Here is a 16,263-nt window from a genome sequence, read left to right as displayed (position 1 = left end):
CCCAGTCAAGGGCAATTAGGGATTGGCAACAAATGCTGACAGTGACACCCACATCCCAAGAAAGAAGAATAAAAAAAGCCTTACTAAAATGCAATAAAAACAAGAAATGCTGGAACCACTCAGCAGGTCTGGCAGCATCTGTGGAAAGAGAAACAGAGTTAACGTTTCGGGTCAGTGACCCTTCTTGGTAACTAGCAAATATTAGAAATGTCAAAGGTTATAAGCAAGTGAGCCGGGGGTGGGGCAAGAGATAACAAAGGTGAAGGTGTAGATTGGACAAGGCCAAATAGCTGACCAAGAGGTCATGGAGCAAAGGCAAACAATATTAGATTAGAGATACAGCACTGAAACAGGCCCTTCGGCCCACCGAGTCTGTGCCGAACATCAACCACCCATTTATACTAATCCTACACTAATCCCATATTACTACCAAACATCCCCACCTGTCCCTATATTTCCCTACCACCTACTTTTACTAGTGACAATTTATAATGGCCAATTTACCTATCAACCTGCAAGTCTTTTGGCTTGTGGGAGGAAACCGGAGCACCCGGAGAAAACCCACGCAGACACAGGGAGAACTTGCAAACTCCACACAGGCAGTACCCGGAATCGAACCCGGGTCCCTGGAGCTGTGAGGCTGCGGTGCTAACCACTGCGCCACTGTGCCGCACTATGTTAATAGTGTGTTGAAAGACAAAGCATTAGTACAGATAGGGTGTTAACGAACTGAAGATTGAACAGCAGCAAGTACAAACATGAAACAAAACAGTGGGTAAGCAAACTGAACAAACTACAATGAAATGAAATAAAAGAAAAAAAATTGTAAAAAATGTAAAAAAAGAAAATAACTAAAAATAAAAGTTAAATGGGGGGCCCGTCATGCTCTGAAATTATTGAACTCAGTGTTCAGTCCGGCAGGCTGTGGTGTGCCTAATTGGAAAATGAGATGCTGTTCCTCGAGCTTGCGTTGATGTTCAGTGGAACACTGCAGCAAGCCCAGGATAGAGATGTGAGCAGGAGGGAAGTGTTGAAATGGCAAGCAATCAGGATCCTGCTTGCGGACTGAGTGGAGGTGTTCCGCAAAACGGTCACCCAGTCTGCGTTTGGTCTCCCCAATGTAGAGGAGAGCACATTGTGAGCAGCGAATACAGTATACTACGTTGACAGAAGTACAAGTAAACTACTAATCACTGAACAATTCCTTTGTTTATTTTCTTTGATTTCTCGGCCTTCCAAACTCGCTTATTAATTTTCTGCTTCCATTTCCAGCTTTGCTTCTCTATCTTCTGAATCTACACTCATATCTACAGGTTCCTATCCCCCTTCCAAGTCCCGTCTTTGCACTGGGGATACCCTCCATCGTGTTGTGTGGCACTACCACAGTGCTAAATGCGATAGATTTGGAATTTAGCAGCTCAAAACTGGGCATCCATGAGGTGCATTGGACCATCAGCAGCAGCAAAATTGTATTCACCCACAATCTGAAATCCCATGGCTGGCATATCCCTCACTTAATCGTTACCATCAAGCCAGGGGATCAGTGAGGAGTATAGGAGAGCATGCCCGGAGCAGTGCCAGGCATACCTAAAAATGTGCCAGCCTGGTGAAGGAAGCTACAACACAGGACTACATGCAATCGACAGAGCAAAGCGAACCCACAACCAGCGGATTAGATCTAAGCTCTGCAGTCCTGCCACATCCAGTTGTGAATGGTGATGGACCGGTCAGTTCCGATGAAGGGTCACTGACCCGAAACGTTAACTCTGCTTCTCTTTTCACAGATGCTGCCAGACCTGCTGAGTGATTCCAGCATTTCTTGTTTTTTTATCAGTAAAGTAATGCAAGGTGTCATCAACAGTGCCATCAAGCGGCACTTGCTTAGCAATAACCTGCTCAGTGACGCTTAGTTTGGGTTCCGCCAGGGCCACTCAGCTCCTGACCTCATTACAGCCTTGGTTCAAACATGGACAAAAGAGGTGAGGTGAGAGTGACTGCCCTTGACATCAAGGCAGCATTTGACTGAGTATGGCATCAAGGAGCCCTAGCAAAACTGAGGTCAATGGGAATCAAGGGGAAAGCCCTCCGCTGGCTGGAGTCATACCTAGCACAAAGGAAGATGGTTGTGGTTGTTAGAGGTCAATCATCTGAGCTCCAGGACATTACTGAAGGAGTTCCTCAGGGTAGTGTCCTAGGCCCAACCATCTTCAGCTGCTTCATCAATGACCTTCCTTGAATCATAAGGTCAGAAGTGGGGATGTTCACTGATGATTGCACAATGTTCAGCACCATTCGCGACTCCTCAGATACTGAAGCAGTCCGTGTAGAAATGCAGCAAGACCTGGACAATATCCAGGCTTGGGCTGATAAGTGGCGAGTAACATTGGCGCCACACGAGTGCCAGGCAATGACCATCTCCAACAAAAGAGAATATAACCATCTCCCTTTGACATGCAACAGTATTACCATCACTGAATCACCCACTATCAACATCCTAGGGGCTACCATTGACCAGAAACTGAACTGGAGTAGCCATATAAATACCGTGGCTACAAAAGCAGGTCAGAGGCTAGGAATCCTGAGGCGAGTAACTCACCACCTGACACCCCAGTGCCTGTCCACCATCTACAAGGCACAAGTCAGGAGTGTGATGGGATACTCTCCACTTGCCTGGATGGGTGCAGCTCCAACAACACTCAAGAAGCTCGGCACCATCCAGGACAAAGCAGCCCGCTTGATTGGCACCCCATCTACAAACATTCACTCCCTCCACCACCGTCGCACAGTGGCAGCAGTGTGTACCATCTACAAGATGCACTGCAGCAATGCACCAAGGCTGCTTAGACAGCACCTTCCAACCCCGCGACCTCTACCAACTAGAAGGACAAGGGCAGCAAATACATGGGAACATCACCACCTGCAAGTTCCCCTCCAAGCCACACACCATCCTGACTTGGAACTATATCGCCGTTCCTTCACTGTCGCTGGGTCAAAATCCTGGAACTTCCTTCCTAACAGCACTGTGGGTGTACCTACCCCAAATGGCAATAAATGCTGGCCTGGCCAGTGATGCCCACATCCCATGAATGAATAAAAATATTTTTAAAAAATTGCTCCTTCAGAGAGCTGGTGCGGACACGATGGGCCGTGTGCTAGTACTGCGCCATCTAGTGGTTGCATTGTCAGCAAATGCAGCAATTTTTGAATTCTCGGAATATATCCTGCCAATGCTCAGGGCCAGATCTAATTGAGATATTACATTTTAGGAAGAGGTCACATATTACTTGGAAAATTAAAATCTAAATGAGATAGAGGAGCAAAAGGATCTGGGAGTACAAATGTACATCATTAAAAGTGGCGATGTTGGCTAACCAGGCCATTTAAAAAAAAAGAACAAGGTTTTATTTCTAGAGGGATAGAAGTGAAAAGAAGAGAAAGTATACTGAACTTGTATCAAACCTTGGTTGGATCACGCTTAGAGTATGATGTACAGTCTGGTCACATTATTAAAAAGAGATATAGAGGGTGCAAGAAAGATTTACAAGGATGATGCCAACATTACAAGGTTATTAATACCTATCAGGAAAGGATGAACAGGCTGGGTCTCTTCTCTGGAAAATAGAAGGTTGAAGGGTGGTCTAACAGTGATCTTTAAAATTAGTAAAAGTTTTTGACAGTGGACACAGTGTTTCCACTTGTGAGGAAGAGCAAAACAGGAGGCCATCAAGATAAGATAGCCACCAAGAAATCAAATAGGGAAACAGAAGAAACTTTTTTACCCAGAGAGTGGTAAAACTTGCTACCACAGGGAGTCGTTGAGGTGAATAATATAGATGCATTTAAGGGAATGTTAGATAAGCATATGAGGGAGAAGGGAATTGAGAGTTATGCTGATAAGATGAGGAGCAAAGGGAGTAGGCTCGACTGGAGCTTAAGTGAACTAATTTAAATTAAATGATCTGTTTAGGCTTAATGGCCTGTTTCTGTGCTGTATATTCTATGTATTTGGCTGAGGCTCCATCCTATGCAATAAATTGTATACATATAAAAGATGGACGAGTATTTTCAGGGCTGTAACATGTCAGTTTGGTGTCTTGTGTCTCATGCCATTAAACGGATCATTTTTAGAACTTGCATTCTCTTGGGGAGGTTTGAGAGAGAGTTGAGTGTAACTTCCCCTGCCCACCCCCCCAACCAGCAGCCCAACAATGGGAGAGTGAACATTGAATTGGTCAATTTAATATTTGCTCCAATGAAACGGATAAATAAAATGATTTGAGTGAACATGCAAAACATAACATGCAAAAGCAATTCTGCTCCCATACAAAAAAAAAGTTTGCTTCAATGCAGCTGTGATGAATTTCAGGTCTTGTCTTAGATATTCTCTTGGGTATACATCCTCTATTTCCTTTGCTGCACCATTGGTCACTGCCTAGGCCCTTAGCTCTGGAATTCCCTTCCTAAACTGTCTGCCTCTCCACTTTTCTCCCTTTTGAAACATTCAAAACCTGCCTCTTTGGGCAAGCTTTTGATCATCTATTCTATCCTGATGTCTCCTCCTTTTAGCTTGGAGTCAATTTATTGTATGATTGCGCAACTAACAGTCTCTGTTTAATGGTATGCTTGTACTGCCTAATATCTAATCATAAAATAGCATAACTCATACGTGTAACAGTAGTATTTTCTTGTGAATTGCACTAGACATTCATGTCCTTCACAAGTGTGTCTAATGCAGGCCTCTTAACTTTTTCAATGGCAATCCAAGAAAATACCTGATACTAGAAATCATTGTTTTATTTCTCAGACAGCACGAAAACATAGAATAACTGTTATCAGAACTAATTTAATCGATACAATTTGTTTTTATATAATACAAATTAATGAATATGCTACATTTTTCCCATACCAATGAGTTATCTTGGTTAATTCAAAAAATACGCTTAACTAACCAACTGCATTCTAAGCTTCTGAATCTGGTGGAAGTCACCTTGCAGCATTGTTTATTTTTGCCCCTATTTTAAGCTCCCTAGTACCCACCTGTAGAGGAAAGCTAGGAACAGATAAACCCTAATGAATTCAGAGGACTGCTAGGGGTTTGTCAACTCGATTTGGTTTTTGATATTTGTCAATTATCAAAGTCGGCTAACAAATTGCTTATTTTCCTTGGTTTTTGGTTGGAACTAGTTCAGCGCCTATTGCTTTAATATTTTAACCATCCTTTGTCCCAGTGTGTTTGTTTAACACAAGAACACAAGAAATATGAGCAGAAGTAGACTATATGACCCAGAAAGCCTACTCCACCACCATGGCTGATCTTGGGCTTCAACTCCATTTTCCTGCCTGCTCCCCATATCCCTTGATTCCTGCGAGACCAAAAATCTATCTATCCCAGCCTTAAATGTATTCAATGATGGAGCATCCACAACCCTCTGGGGTAGAGAATTCCAAAGATTCACAACCCTTTCAGTGAAGTAATTTTTCGCATCTCTGTCCTAAATGATTGACCCCTTATCCTGGGACTGTGTCCCCGTGTCTAGATTCCCTGACCAGTGGGAATAATCTTTCAGCTTCTACCCTTTCAGGATCTTGTATATCTCAATTAGATCATCTCTTATTCTTGTAAACTCCAGGGAATATAGGCTCAATTTACTCAGCCTCTCATCAATGGACAACCCCCTCATCCCAGGGACTAATCTAGTAAATCTTCACTGCACTGCCTCCAGTGCAAGTATACCCTTTCTTAAATGTGGAGACCAAAACTGCACACGGTATTCCAGGTGCAGTCTCACCAAAGCCCTGTACAATTTTAGTAAGACTTCTTTATTCCTGTACTGCAATCCACTTACAATAAAGGCCAACATGCCATTTGCCTTCCTAATAGCCTTGACTTTTGTCATTTAGTTTAAAAGTGCAACATTTCAAGAAATCCTTTTTCAAATCCTTCCTGTGATAGATTTTGGGATTTGGAACCACTAACAGCTGTCCATTAAATGAAAAGGAAAACAAAGTATGAAAAAAAAAAGGATTTGGCACAAATTGGTTAAAAAGTGGTGTACTCAAGAGATTAAAACATTCCACTGGTTGCATACAAAAGCAAAATACTGGGATGCTGGAAATCTTACAAAAAACAAATCAGAAAATACTGGAAATACTCAGCAGGTCTGGCACCAACTGTGGAGAGAAGAACAGACTTAACATGGGGCGGCACAGTGGCGCAGTGGTTAGCACCGCAGCCTCACAGCTCCAGCGACCCGGGTTCAGTTCTGGGTACTGCCTGTGTGGAGTTTGCAAGTTCTCCCTGTGACCGCGTGGGTTTCCGCCGGGTGCTCCGGTTTCCTCCCACAGCCAAAGACTTGCAGGTTGATAGGCAAATTGGCCATTGTAAATTGCCCCAAGTATAGGTAGGAGAATCTGTGGAAAGAGAAGCAGAGTTAACGTTTCGGGTCAGTGACCCTTCTTCGGAACCTTCCGAAGAAGGGTCACTGACCCGAAACGTTAACTCTGCTTCTCTTTCCACAGATGCTGCCAGACCTGCTGAGTGAATCCAGCATTTCTTGTTTTTGTTTCAGATTTCCAGCATCCGCAGTATTTTGCTTTTATATAGGTAGGAGAATGGTGGGGATATAGTAGGGAACTTGGGATTACTGTAGGATTAGTATAAATGGGTGGTTGTTGGTCGGCACAGACTCGGTGGGCCGAAAGGCCTGTTTCAGTGCTGGATCTCTAAATAAATAAATTTTAAGGCCACCAACCTGAAGGGTTGACTCTGTTTCTCTTTGCAGATGGTACCAGACCTGCTGAATATTTCTAGCATTTTCTGTTTTTAATACCACTGGTTGCACAGCTTGTAATGCATGAAGTGTGTACTCTGTACCAGTTGATTGTATATTCTTGCAATTCAGTCCCAATTTGTGTCACTTATACTGTTTTGTTCACAAGATAAATACAGGGAATAAAACCCATTTGGTCAATCCCAATTCATCCATCGAAATGTCCAGTTGTTTCTGAAATGGCTCAAGGATTTTCACTCCATGACCCTCCCTGGAAGTCCATGTACTGACTGCTCTGTGGAGAACTACTTGGCCCTAAATCTACCTTCAATAATAAAGAGCTTGCAGCCAATTGATCTGACTTGATGCTGGAAAGAATGTAACTGAATCATTATGGGAGGATAAATTTTCATTGCCTGTTTTGCTTCAGATAGTACATTAATATCTGACTCCCAGGGGCATGTACAGGTTTTATACAGTGGTGCATTCTGGTGAATGTTTTCCATGTAATAGAATGGAACGGGGTGCATTTGTAGCATGGATAGGCTGCCCAAATATCCTCTTCAGCAATGCATGCAAGTTACCTCCATAAATCCATTAATATTCTAAATAGCAGTCTAACTGGATAATTTGCTCCAACATTGGCTAAAAAGTACATGTTTCCTTGAAATTTACTACACAGTCCATCAAGAACATCTCGGGAATGCTTAACGAGAATAAAAACCCTGCTACAAACGTTGAAATTGTTTTCAGTTGCTTAGCTACACTGAGATTACTTTGGTGTGCAAATCACAACACCATTATTATTTATCCTGCAGGAGTGTTTGCTTCCAAAACTGGTCTTTTTTCCTGAACAATATAAGGAAGTATTTTCCAATGTTCTCTTGTTATATTCTATAGAAAATACAGCATGCACAGATTTTGATTCAGCTTTTTGGGCATTGGTAATTTGCTGTGTCTGTCTTATCAGCATGATTTTGTTCGCCGGGAGCGTCCACAAAGAGTTCTTTGTGACCTTATTGCGAGAACAAAAGATGCTGTTCGAGAGCTGGATAATCTTCAATATAGAAAGATGAAAAAGATTCTTTTTCAAGAAACTCGCAATGGACCAACTACAGAATCACAAGAGGAAGAAGAGGTAAGATGAATCAGGTGGCTAAAGTAACAGATTCATATCTAAATAACTAAGAAAGGAAGCCAAGTGTTTTGTCCTGAAGTCATTGGTTCTTTAATTTTTCATCTCTTTACTCCTCCTTATCCTGAAGTATAGTCCCTCTGGTATCTCACCCGGATGGCCATTCTTATGTAAACCAATATTTATGAAGAGCATCGCAGCTGAGGCCTATCTACTTTTGGTATCAAAATACACACTTTTTTGCAGGAATCATTAGAAACTCTGGCTATCAATCTTTTTTGTAGTTCTCCCAACCTGTCCAGTCAGTGGGCACTTAAGCCAGTTCTAGTACCCAACTGCTATATCAGCCAAGATCGATCACTTAACTCAAAAAATTAACTGGAACTTCTGTCTGATATGGCTTATCACTGCAATATTCAAGTATATTTGTCTGCTAACCCATCAAAGAAACTCTTTCACAACATTGTATCAACATTTCAAAATTCAAACTATTGATGACTAGAGGAATTATCAGACTTTTGAGTTGTCTTGTACTGTACTTTATTTACAACACTTGAGAGTATTGGATTCATATTCACGCTTTTGCAAACTGAAGATGAGCTTAATAAATGAACAGTAGGTGCAAAGAGGTGCAGTGTTTTTATATTCCTGATAGCTTGGTGGGTAATACACTTTTTACTCTCTTACTAAGCCATGTATACTAAGAAAGAATAGGTTTAATCCCGAGTTTTAGCTGAGAAGATAATGGGGGACACTTTAATTGGCCTCAACATCTTTGCTGCAGGAAATCTGGGCATAGCGTTTGCTCCCAATCTGTTATTGATTGCTCCAAACCAGAATCCACATTTATGTGGATTTCTCAGAAATAAGATTGGGCTCGCCTGTGTTGGTCCCATCTGATCAAATGGCTCAGCACCACATACCATTTAGCCTTACAAATGAAGAATGTATGCAAGGGTGAATCTCCTTGGTGCCCATGGAACCGGACCGTAGCACAAATCATGTTTCCAAGTGGAGTCGGAAGATGAGCAAGGAGGAAAAAATTATTTTAGTTGCACTCAGAATAAACTTGAATAATTATTAATGCAATGTTTGGAGTTTTGGTGAACAAGTTATTTTTCTGCACTTAAACCAAAATCTCTCAAAGCTGATCACATGTGGAGGAATTCAATGCTGTATAGCTGTCTTTCCATAGAAACACAGGACATGAGCAGGAGTAGGCGATTTGGTCCTTCAAGATTGCTCTGCCATTTGATAAGATCATGGCTGATCTGGTTGTGGGCTCAACTCGACTTTCCTGTTTGCCGCCTCTTTCCCCCCCCCCCCACCCCGACTTCCTTTTCTATCAAATATCTATCTAATTCAGTCTTGAATAAATTCAATGACCCAGCCTCCACTGCTTTCTGAGGAAGAGAATTCCACAGACTAATGACGCTTTGAGAAAAAAAATTCTCCTTATCTCTGCCTTGAAAGGGAGACCTCTTATTCTTAAACAGTGTTCTAGTCTTCCCCCACAAGCGGAAACATCCTCCTGGTATCCACTCCATCAAATCCCCTCAGGATCTTGCATGTTTCAATAAAATCATCTAAACTCAATGAGTATAGGCCCAACCTGTTAACCTTTCTTCACAAGATAAACCCTTCATCCCCAGAATTAGTCGAGTGAACCTTCTGAACTGCTAATGCAATCATATCCTTTTCCGAATAAAGAGACCAAAACTGTACACCGTACTCCAGATGTGGTTTCACCCAAGGTTTTGTACAGCTGTGGTACAATTTCCCTATTTTTATACTCCATTCCCCTTGCAATAAACAACATTCCATTTGCCTTCCTAATCACTTGCTGTACCTGCATACTAACCTTTTGCGTATTCATATACCAGGACACCCAGATTCTTCTGTTCCAAGTTCTACAATCTCTCTCCATTTAAATAGTATGCAGCTTTTCTATTCTTCCTGTCAAAATGGATAAGTTCACATTTTCCCACATGACACTCCATCTGCCAAATTTTGCCCGTTCACTTAACCTTTCTGTATCCCTTTTTAGATTCTTTATCTCCCCTTGAAAACTTACTTTTCTTCCTATCTTGGTATCATCAGCAAATTTAGCTACTGTACCATCGGTCCCTTCATGCAAGTCATTGATATAGATTGTAAATAATTGAGGCCCCAGCAGTGATCCCTGCGGCACTCCACTAGTTACAGCTTGCCAACCGAAAAAGATCCATTTATCCCAACTCTCTGCTTCCTGTTAGCATGGATAAAGGATTGGTTAGCTAATATGTTACCCCCAACACATGTGCTTTTATCTTGTGTAGTAACTTTTGTTGTGACACCTTATCGAATGCCTTTTGGAAATCCAAGTACACCTCATCTACAGGTTTCACTTTATTCACCTTGCTTGCTACTTCCTCGAAGAATTCTAATAAATTAGTAATAAATAAATTTCCCTTTCACAAAACCATGTTGACTTTGTCCGATCCCATTATGATTTTCTAAGTAGCCTGCTATAGCCTCCTTAATAATGGATTCTAGCAATTTCCCTATAATAGATGTTAAGCTAACTGGCCTATAGTTTCCTGCTTTCTGTCTTCCTCCTTTCTTGAATAAATGACTTCAATCCCTTAAATGACTTGTGCCAATCTTAAATGGATGTTTTTAATGAATTACATATAGTTTTAAATTGTTTGTTTTACATAGTTGCAAGATTATTATGGATAAGTAAGACCATTTGGTTCACCTTAATTCATCCATCCAGAAAAACCCTGTCAGACCCCTTTCTTCCCCTCCCCACCTCCATTGCAGCATCCATTTATTTAGTAAATGTTTCTGGAGTGTTTACTTTCACTGCTGCTTGGTGAATTCATTCCAATTCATCAATGTGAAGTTGCTCCTAGCAATCCTACATTTGTCACTTTATAGCTTGAATCACTTGTCCTACTTGTCATTTATTTTGAAGTAATATTTGAGATTTGCCTTTCCCAGTCTGTTGCACTGTATACTTCTCCGGTACCTCTTTTCTAGATTAAATTCCTTCAATTTTTCCTCATAAGGACAGACTAACGCTAGGGTTCAGCATGGTGGCTTTTCTTTACACTGCCTCCAATGCTTGAATGTTTCCTTTGTGTCTTAGAAACTGGAACTGGATATAATTCTCATCGGTTTCCTTGCTATCCCACACAGGCTTTTGGAGTATATTTTTATTAATATTGACAAGACAGGACAATATTTTAATGGATTTCCTTGTGTATGCTGTAAGTTTCCATAATAAGTGTTCAGATGTTTCAAAATTAGATATTTCAATGGCCTTTCATTTTACGTTATTGCAACCAATTAACAGCAGCGATGAAGGGGCTCATTCATATTAGGTTGACAATCTATAGGAACTGACCACTCTTGGGCATCTCCCAGTGTTTCCATCCTCCTGTGGGAGCATTCCTGTTGAGCCTCACTCTGCCCTTACCTGAACTCCAGATATGCCTTTCCAGTAAGGGTCACTGATTATTGATTACAAGTGGGTGCTCAGCCTTTATTTTCCATTACTCTTCCCTCACCTGGGAATACTGAGGCCAATAGATTTACTGCCACCCCAACTGAGGGCTCCTAACCCAGTATTTAAATAGGGTTCTTGCTGCTCCGTTAAGTTAGGCAATTTTATTTTTTAACACTGCTCCTTAACAACTGCACAGTTGTCACAAAAATTTCAGTAAAGTATAATGAACATGTCGGCTATTCATGCTCTGCTAACTTGTACATTTACAAGCATTGGAGCAGTATAATTGTAGATGTCCCTTTAATCTTGGGTTGTATCTGTAGAGCATTTGGAGTTGCATAACACTATGGTAGACTGCTGATGGTTATTACTCTGCTGATGATGAAGGGAACATGAAATTTGAAATAAATCATGTTGCACACATTAAGCAGATTGCCAAAAATATAGTTTCATCTTACCCCGCTTAGTGATGGCACTAAGCTTTTTTTTAATGCAAGTTGATGGGCCTCTCTTCACCCCACTCCAACCCACCTCTAATTTGTCACTGGAAGCATCCATCAAAGGTTCTTGCCATTGCAGAAATCGAGATTCTGGGTCCTCTAACATTTAAACCTCCGTGATCCTTACAGGGGGATCAGGTTCTGCATATCTTCTCCAACAGTATAACCCTATTTGAATTACCACAGATAGCGATTATTTTAACTTATTTGTATAATGAGAAATACTGTTCATTGCATGTGATTTCTAAATGCATGACCCCACTAATGCATGTTGGCCTACACTAACATTGCTTTCCTCTATCTTGCAGGACAGTGAGCATGGTGCAGGCTTAGGTAGTAAAGTAGATAGCCTGGGAAGTAATCAGTCCATTCCCAGTATGTCGATCAGCACAGGCAGCCAGAATAGCAGTGTTAACAGTCTGCATGAAGTCTTTGATGATAGCTCAGAGATCGCCATGATGCATGATGGTGATAACACCATGCAATCCAATGTCTCCGTCATCCACAGAAAGGTAGGTTTGCAGTAATTGTGTCTGGAAATGTTGCCTCTCTGAAGTGTTCTGCAAATGAATAGAATAAAGCGGTGTTAAATGTTTACCAAAAGCCTGTTTAGAGCTTCATGGAAACCTTGAATACTTTTTTTAGTTTGGAAATCACAGGGATGAAATTCCGTAGGGAGGAGTGGAGTGGGGTTGAACCAAATTGCCCACTGAAACAGAGCCATAGAGACATAGGTTTGTGGACAAATGGGAGAACCCCCACAAAAATTTACCCCATTGTGATTTAAACACCTGGGGGTAGAGTTTTTACTTTGTGTCAGGGTTTTTTTGGCACAGTTTATCCAAAATCTGAGTAACCTGGGCATAAGATCTCAGAATTTTAAATGCAAATTAACGTAAGTGTAGATCAAATTTCTGCAGTCTTTTGCACTGGTTTTTAAAAAAAAAGGTGCTGGAAGCTGGCTCCACCCACAACTGGCTATGCACCCCCCCCAACCCCCACCGCCCAACCACGGTTGAATTAATGACTGTTGAGTTTGCACTAATTGCACTTTTTTAAAAAAAAAAATTAAGCTGGTTCTTTTGGATGCAAGGATGCTAATAGGCATGTTTTAAAAGCTTTTGAATGTAAAGCACTACAAAAGCTGACTACTGTACCCCAATAAAACTAGCAAATGGTTGTGTATTTGAGACCTTTTCAGTCATTTAAAATCTGGTTACTCGGGTGGTGGGTTAACACCTTGATTTTTTGATTTTTTTTTCTGATAAACCCATTTTCGGCTGTATTAAACCACTCAAGTATATTGAATTTAAAAAAAATATTGTCTGTGTTTTATTTATTTATATATATATATATATATATATATATATAGGTTTCAGATTTTAATGGGCTAACTTGAGCTTTGCTAATGCAGTGTATTATCCAGATGCTTCATTCAAATTACTGTCTTGTAATTAGTCCAATATCCAATCAACAAAAGTTAGTGAAGCTAAAAATATGCAAAGGATGATGCGCTCTGCTGAAGAATTAAGTGAAGTTAGAGTGAAATTACAACTTTGACCCTTTTGATGAAACGCATTTCGAAGAGAAAAATGAATCAAATATATCTAAATCAATGTAGCTATCTGTAGAAGTCTTTGTCAATGCACAATGCAAATAGAACCATAAAGAATCTAAGCTTTGCCACCAGGTGTTCATTTTAGAGTCCAGCGCAGGGAATTTAGAAAGAGAGATTTTAGAGAGATTGAGGAGACTGGGCCTCTATTCTCTGGAGTTTAGAAGAATGAGAGATGGTCTCATTGAAGCATACAAAATTAGAGTCATAGAGAGATACAGCACTGAAACAGGCCCTTTGGCCCACTGAGTCTGTGCCAACCAAGAACCACCCATTTATACTAATCCTACATGAATCCCATATTCCCTACCACATCCCCACCTTCCCTCAATTCTCCTACCACCTACCTACACTAGGGGCAATCTACAATAGCTAATTTACCTATCAACCTGCAAGTCTTTGGCTGTGGGAGGAAACCGGAGCACCCGGTGGAAACCCACGCGATCACAGGGAGAACTTGCAAACTCCGCACAGGCAGTACCCAGAACCGAACCAGGGTCGCTGGAACTGTGAGGCTGCGTGTCTAACCAATGCGTCACTGTGTCACCCCAAAATTCTTACAGACCTCAACAGGATTGGTGCAGAAAGGATGTTTCCCCTGGCTGGTGGGTTCTAGAACCAGAGGACACAGTCTCAGAAACGAGGTCAGCGATTTAGGACTGAGATGAGGAGGAATTTCTTCACTCAAGGTGGTGAATCTTTAGAATTCTCTACTCCAAAGGACTGTGGAGGCTCAGTCATTGAGTATGTTCAAGACAGAGATAGATAGATTTCTAGACATTAAAGGTATCAAGGGATATGGGAATGATGGGGGGAAATGGCATTGAGGTAGGTCGTCCGTGATTTGGGGTGGCGCAGTGGTTAGCACCGCAGCCTCACAACTCCAGCGACCCGGGTTCGGTTCTGGGTACTGCCTCTGCGGAGTTTGCAAGTTCTCCCTGTGACCGCATGGGTTTCCACCGGGTGCTCCGGTTTCCTCCCACAGCCAAAGACTTGCAGGTTGATAGGTAAATTGGCCATTATAAATTGCCCCTAGTGTAGGTAGGTGGTAGGAGAATGGTGGAGATGTGGTAGGGAATATGGGATTAATGTAGGATTAGTGTAAATGGGTGGTTGTTGGTCGTCACAGACTCGGTGGGCCGAAGGGCCTGTTTCAGTGCTGTATCTCTCTATGACTCAATGACTATCTGATTGAGGGGCTGGACGGCCTGCTCCTGCTCCTCGTTCCCATGTTCCTATGTAAACCCAAATGTTGACAAACCCAAGCAGGTCTTACATAACTATCATTATACAGAATATTGTGAAACTTCTAAAAGCTGCATAAGAATAAGTGTGTGTGCAGGACCCAGACTTGCACCTTTTTAATGGCAATATAAGATGTGACTTTAATTTCAGTAAGTAGTGGTGTTCATTCCCTTTGTTGCCACCGCGCCAAAAGAAAAAGGGTCAGAAATGAACCTAGCCACTGATGTAACTTTTTAAAGTTCTTCAGTTCATCCCATGCATTGTTCAGTTGAAATAAGTTAATTCACTGTGGTGAGTTCTCAGCGTTTCAAATTCAGCCAGAGTTTTTTTTCAATCCCAGGCTTTCAGAAGTGTCTGTCTTTTAAAGAAGCCAAAGCCATTTGAACTATACCCAAATGTTTTGTTGCAAGCTAATGAGGCTTTTCTTTGTCTGTCCCTACCCCTTATCTTGTTCCCCACTGTACTTCTGGTATCCCCACACTGGTCTCTTATCTCCTGTTTATATCAGTCTCTCACCCGGTCTTTATTTCTTATGCTATCTCCCTGTGTTTCTTTCTTGCCCCTCTCACCTTCTGGGTCTCTGTCTTGCACAACCATGCCCACTGTGTCTCTCTTTCTCATGCTATTCCCCAATCTCTCTCACTCCATTCTCTGTCTTGTGCTCTCACCATGCCCCCCCCCCCCCCCCCCCCACACCAAGACTTTTTTTTTTGCTCTTCCCCTCTGCCCAATGGGCCTCTCTTTCACATGCTTTCCTGGTCTCGCCGCCTCATGCTTTCCCTGTCTCTCTTTTTAAAAAAAATGTATTATAATGTGGCACTGTTTGTTGTTTTAAATATAAATTACTTTCTTTTCGAATCAATATGAGTTGCATTAAAAGGAAGACAGATTTAAGCATTGGCTACCCCTTCTCTCATTTGTTGGTACTGTTGTCTTGAATATACAACTGTGGAACAAGTAGGCATTTGGGGAAAGTTGTAAGTTTGGCTAATGGCTAGTCTAGTTAGCCGTGAAACGTGCATGTTGGCTAAATCTGCAAATGTGACCATGTTACGATTAAATTTGAAACACTGAACTTTCAACATGCATAAAATAGTTTGAAAAAATATATTTTTGGTGCTATGTCAAACTGAACATCCTAATTGCTTCTGGATTTATCAAGTATTGAATTTTAAAAGATTCTGACTTTACCCCGGGGGTCATTCATTTATGGTATTCCCATGTTTTAAAAGTGGCAACAATACAATTGTCAATATTGCTGATTACAGGAAATACAAATCTTGGAAAATTATTAAAGCCTAATTATTATCTAAACTGTTGGACATTAATCTTTTTCGCATATAAAGTATTTCATAATTTTTCTCTTCCCAATAATACCATTTCAGTTGTTGGAATTGGTGAATTCATTTCTCTCTGCATTCAATCGTGAAGCTGAAATCTGTGAAAATTGATAGGTTTGCATGGTTACTGCCATTTTCATGCACCCAAAATGCAAGTCAGAGATT

At 41.3% G+C, this 16,263-nt stretch overlaps 1 protein-coding gene across 2 annotated transcripts in view; it reads left to right on the top strand.

Annotated features, from left to right (window-relative positions):
• Positions 1-16,263, top strand: part of taok3a (TAO kinase 3a) — a 184,487-nt gene that overhangs the window by 105,965 nt on the left and 62,259 nt on the right. Inside the window, exons 12-13 of one of the 2 annotated variants that reach the window (XM_068055184.1) lie at positions 7,741-7,908; positions 12,207-12,410. In XM_068055184.1, the coding sequence (XP_067911285.1) occupies positions 7,741-7,908; positions 12,207-12,410 (372 nt within the window). The remainder of the gene's footprint in view (positions 1-7,740; positions 7,909-12,206; positions 12,411-16,263) is intronic. The other variant, XM_068055185.1, reaches the window with a different exon arrangement.

This window comes from Heterodontus francisci, chromosome 23, assembly GCF_036365525.1.
Source record: "Heterodontus francisci isolate sHetFra1 chromosome 23, sHetFra1.hap1, whole genome shotgun sequence".
In the NCBI taxonomy this organism is placed as follows: Eukaryota; Metazoa; Chordata; class Chondrichthyes; order Heterodontiformes; family Heterodontidae; genus Heterodontus; species Heterodontus francisci.
This window is presented reverse-complemented; position numbering and strand designations above follow the sequence as displayed.